General features: G+C 41.2%; 1 protein-coding gene across 1 annotated transcript; it reads right to left on the reverse strand.

Moving 5' to 3' along the window:
• Nucleotides 1-300: 300 nt before the first annotated feature.
• LOC21390237 (probable pectinesterase/pectinesterase inhibitor 34) lies at nucleotides 301-4,003 on the reverse strand. Its single transcript, XM_010102455.2, has 3 exons — nucleotides 2,711-4,003; nucleotides 1,927-2,063; nucleotides 301-1,263 (listed from the first exon to the last, which is right to left on the reverse strand). The coding sequence occupies exons 1-3, from the start codon at nucleotides 3,697-3,699 to the stop codon at nucleotides 566-568; spliced, it is 1,824 nt and encodes a 607-aa protein (XP_010100757.1). The 5' UTR covers nucleotides 3,700-4,003; the 3' UTR covers nucleotides 301-565.
• Between the last annotated feature and the right edge of the window lie 482 nt (nucleotides 4,004-4,485).

A 4,485-nucleotide genomic window follows, 5' to 3' on the forward strand; every position in this document is an offset into this window, starting at 1 on the left:
TGTGGTTGAGGCCTTTATTTACTGAGCGACAATGTGGGGACACTTAAAATAGGGTCACAACATTTATAGCCAAAAAAAAAAAAAAAAAAAAACAATAAATAAAAAAGCTGGCCTCAACACAACAGTGGTTTTCCTTCAACCGCCACCGATACCATTAAAGCACATGAAATCTAATCCCATATTGGACAAATTGGATTCCAAAGTTTCCACTTACGGAAATATCATTTTCACCCTTCCGCTACAAAAGTTTTAAAAAATATATATTCAGCAAAAATATAATAAAATAGGCATCTAAAAGAAAAAAAAATACTATATTTTATTCATAGCTTCTATAAAATATCACCGAGTTAATTAAATACACCAAAAAAAAAAAAGTAGGGGAGAGATTAACGGTGGTACTAATTGCTATATCATGTGGAAAAAATAGAAACAGAGCAGAAATGAGAGAAACTATTTCCATATATAATCACGAGGAAGAAGCGGGCCCCACCAGGTCACCCTTAAATGGGCTTGGGCCCAACGTGTACGGCCTAGAAAAGCTCAGTGTAGATTCCTCTTCTTATATTTACACCGATAACCCGGCCAGGAACGCCACCCCTGTCGACGGCAACCACGACGACCCATATATGAACTGTGCCACCGTGAACTTGCTAGCCTCAACCGTCGACGTTATGACCCGATAACCCGGCCATTTCACCCGCTGGCCCACGGCCCCACCCGGCCCAGAATTCATGTACTCTCCGTAATAAAGACTGTCGAGGGCAAAAGTGGCATTCCACTCCAGCCATCCACGTGGATGGATGTGATCGCCCATGTAGGACATAAGGTAAACGACTCTGGAGTAGAGCTTCCACGGACGGCCCAGATACGTCGGGAAGCTTCCCTTGGAGGCCTGGAGATCGGACGTGGCGAGGATCCGACAGGCGTGGATCGAAATGCCCGTGTTTTGGTTCGGGTCCTTTCGGTTTTGGGCCGTGATAGTGTTCTTCTGTTGGGGCATGGGCTTTCGGGCGTAGATGCTGCAGTTTTGGAAAACGACGGCGGCGTTCCCGAATATGAAGTCAACGGTCCCGTAAATCTCGCACTCCCGGAAGAATTGGCGATTGGAGTGCACGTACAGGGTGTCTTGGTAGCCGATGGCCTGGCACCGGTAAACCACCGCGTGGTCTGCGCCAATCCGGAGGGCCACGGCCTGGTGCCTTCCTGGGCCGGCCCAGTTCGTGAACGTTATGTCTCGTGCGATAAAGCCCGCTCCAGTTGCAGCTGTGTCGGTCATCAAGGGTAATTCAGTAATAACGAAAAAAATACATGAAATAAAAAAATATATAATTGTCCAATAACAGTCAATATGATTGTGATTTTGTGTTAGATACCGTGGAAATGCTCGGTATTGTGTCCACTAGATGTTTATGGTTTTCAAGAAGAAAAAACTATGATTGATTTTGACACGAGGAGAAAGAAAAAAAGCGTATTTTGCTTTGGATTCTGTGCAATTTTGAGAAACATTCTAGGTTGATTAGATTAATAATACTATAGTTAAGTTCCATCTCAATCAGTCTTTACCCATTTAGCATTTAGCATTCTTAGTGCTATACCACAAAAATTAATTCCTTTTTCATTTTCCAAAAAGGAAACAAAGAGGAAAAAAAAAAAAAAGTGCGGGAAGGGTAATTACGTCCTTAAGGAGAGAACTGGAGAGGTGACGTAAATGTTTACGTCATAATGAGGAGAATCTTAGTTGAGGACAAGCCACGTGGAGCTTTTTTATAATCGTATAGTGGTGTGAGTGTACTGGTGAGTGTGTGATATGATGCCATTTGTGTTTTTTATTATTATTTTTCCCTGAAAAGAACAAGGAAGAGGTAATAACGAAATAATGATTACAAAAATAATTAACATCAGAAAGCACAGGGAATTAATTTTTACCGAAAGATGCCGTGTGGAAAGTCGTCAGTTTATCGGAAACGCTTTTTCCTCCCGATATTACTGTTTTGCCCGCTCCGTCTCCAATAAACATTACATTTGTTTTCTTCCTTCCCACCTTCAAGTTATTCTCTTCGTACCTGAGAAATAAAATACCAAATTTGAAATTAAAAACAATAGAGAAATAACTAATCTTGATTTGTCACAAACTAAAATACTTGAAAAGCTGATATATATATATATATATATATTTTTTTTTTTTTAAAGAAAAAGGTCGTTGATAATGCGAGGGTATTATCGTACATGCAAACCACCAAACTCCAAAAGAATAAACTGAAGTCACATGGCTTATAGTTTCATCATTACTGAGCTTAATTCAACGAACCAATTCGCTTCATTAACGAAAATTACGCGGGGGAAAAAAAAAAGAAAAACTCAGGGAAATGACATTCCACGATATGATCAGAATCCATTTCTCGTCCTCTGTACCCATAATTTTCTCTAAAATTGATGCTTTTCTTAGGGAAAAAAGAAACATTTCATGCATAATTTAAGTACAAAATAGTAAATTTGTTTTATCTTTTTCTTAAGTATAAAGTTTAAAACTCTGTTTAATTTTTTAATTTAAATTAAAAGATAATTTTATGTGATAATTTTTTATTATAATAAAAAAATTATATGTGTTTAATTGAGAGTTTTTTATTATTATAAAATTTAAATTTTAAACTCAAATTTATAAAATAAACCGGTTTTAACTAGACACACAATATTAAAGTAGTTAATTTACCTTCCTGCCTTTACGTAAATTACGATCCGGCGAGTGCTATGCTCAGGCACTTTCTTTATAGCCTCAGCGATCGTCTTGTACTCCCGACCATTAGACCCATTTCCGTCTTTAGACACCACGATATCCGCCTGTATTGCCGACACCGGCAAAGCCAAAAGCCTCCTCTCTTTCCTCCCCAACCATCTCGGGAAATCCCCCGATATATCGTCCTCCTGCATTAATCTCCTCCTGTTCTGTATCGGAACCCCCGAGAAATCGTCCGTAACGCTACCTGAAAATATCGAGAGACAATTGCTCAAGAGCTCCGACAAGTCCCTCAGGCTCTCCGCCATGTGACTCTTCACGCTCCCGCCGGCGACGCCGTCGAATCCCTCCCCGCAGGTGTCCTGGTTCGTCAGCGCCGCGCTGAGCCACGTCACCACGTCCTGGCTGGAGGCGCCGGAGATCGGTTTGGCGGAGCCGCCGGCCACCGACGGCGCAACGGAGGTGAGCGACCGGGATAGCGCGTCGATGGAGTCGTCGAGGAGCTCGAGGCAGCCGTCGTAGGCGGACCGCGAGAGTGGGTCCATAGCGAGGTAGGAGATCCCGGAGGAGGCGTAGAGAGCCTTGCTCAGCCGCTGGAGAGTCATGTTGAAGGAAATGTGGACCAGATCTTCCTCCGTCGCCGTTAGGGCGCCGGGGAAATCGACCAGCGAGTTCACGCAGAGGCTCGGGAACCGAGTCTTGCTGCAGGCTCGGGAGATCGCCTGGGTCGGCTTGTGAGCCAGGCCCGGGTGGCCGGATTGGCCCGAGGCTCTGGTTCGGACTCCGATGAGGAACACGGCGGAGACGGCGGAGGCGGTGATTAGGACAATGGAGACCACGGAGAGGACGACCAGAAGCTTCTTCTTCGAACGGTTTCCGCTTGACGTGGCGTGCTCTGATTGGTGGCTCAGGTCCATTGAGGAAGAGCCTCCCGGATCGGACGGTTCTAGCTTGCCGTACCCCATTCTCTTACTTTCACTTTTCTTTTTTTTAAAAAAAAAATTCAAATATTGTTTTTTAAAATTTCTGGAAGTGAAAGCTGAAGTCTTGAATATGTTAGTGAGAGAGAGACTAGGGAGGTGCTGGACGTGGGGGGTGTTAAATATTGGGGGGTGGGGGAGTGTGTGTATAAATAGCCTAATGCATGTTTGAGTTCAGAATCTATTATAAAATTATAAAAAAATAGAAACTATATGTATATTTGTGTATATAGTGCGAGAGAAATAGAGTAAAAGAGGTGGGTGTAAGGTCTACGTCTTGGGCATTAGCTGGCTGCTACTTCACCATTGTCCATTGCCCACTTGCGTTGAGAAAGAAAATTAATGGCCGTGTGTGAGAGTGAGAGTTAGAGAGAGAGAGAGAGAGAGAACCATATGTACTACATGTGAGAATTCTTATTAGTAATTCATCTTCGTGTCAATTCGTTTATTAATCGTGTCAAAAAATATTAATCTAAACACAACATATTTATTAAACGTGTTAAAAATGTCAACTCAAACATGACATATTTATTAATCGTATTAATCGTGTCAACCCGTTTAAATTAATATATTAAATAAATAACTAATATAATAATGACTTATTTAACACAGTTAAGACAAATTTAATATGTTTATTGATTAATTTATCTTTTCTTTTAAGAAAAATAAATGAAATTTACCTATAAATATTAAAATTCACATTATTTATATTTAATATGTCATATAAATATTCATGTTATATCACGTATCATTAAATTGCAGATGACACAT

This window comes from Morus notabilis, unplaced genomic scaffold (genome assembly GCF_000414095.1).
Source record: "Morus notabilis unplaced genomic scaffold, ASM41409v2 Scaffold581, whole genome shotgun sequence".
Taxonomy (NCBI): Eukaryota; Viridiplantae; Streptophyta; class Magnoliopsida; order Rosales; family Moraceae; genus Morus; species Morus notabilis.

Coding starts and splice junctions, on each gene's coding strand:
- LOC21390237 (XM_010102455.2), bottom strand. CDS start 3,699: ATGGGGTACGGCAAGCTAGAACCGTCCGATCCGGGAGGCTCTTCCTCA. Junction 2,064..2,710: donor ATTTACGTAAAGGCAGGAAG/GTAAATTAACTA, acceptor TTTATTTCTCAG/GTACGAAGAGAATAACTTGA. Junction 1,264..1,926: donor TTTCCACACGGCATCTTTCG/GTAAAAATTAAT, acceptor TGACCGACACAG/CTGCAACTGGAGCGGGCTTT.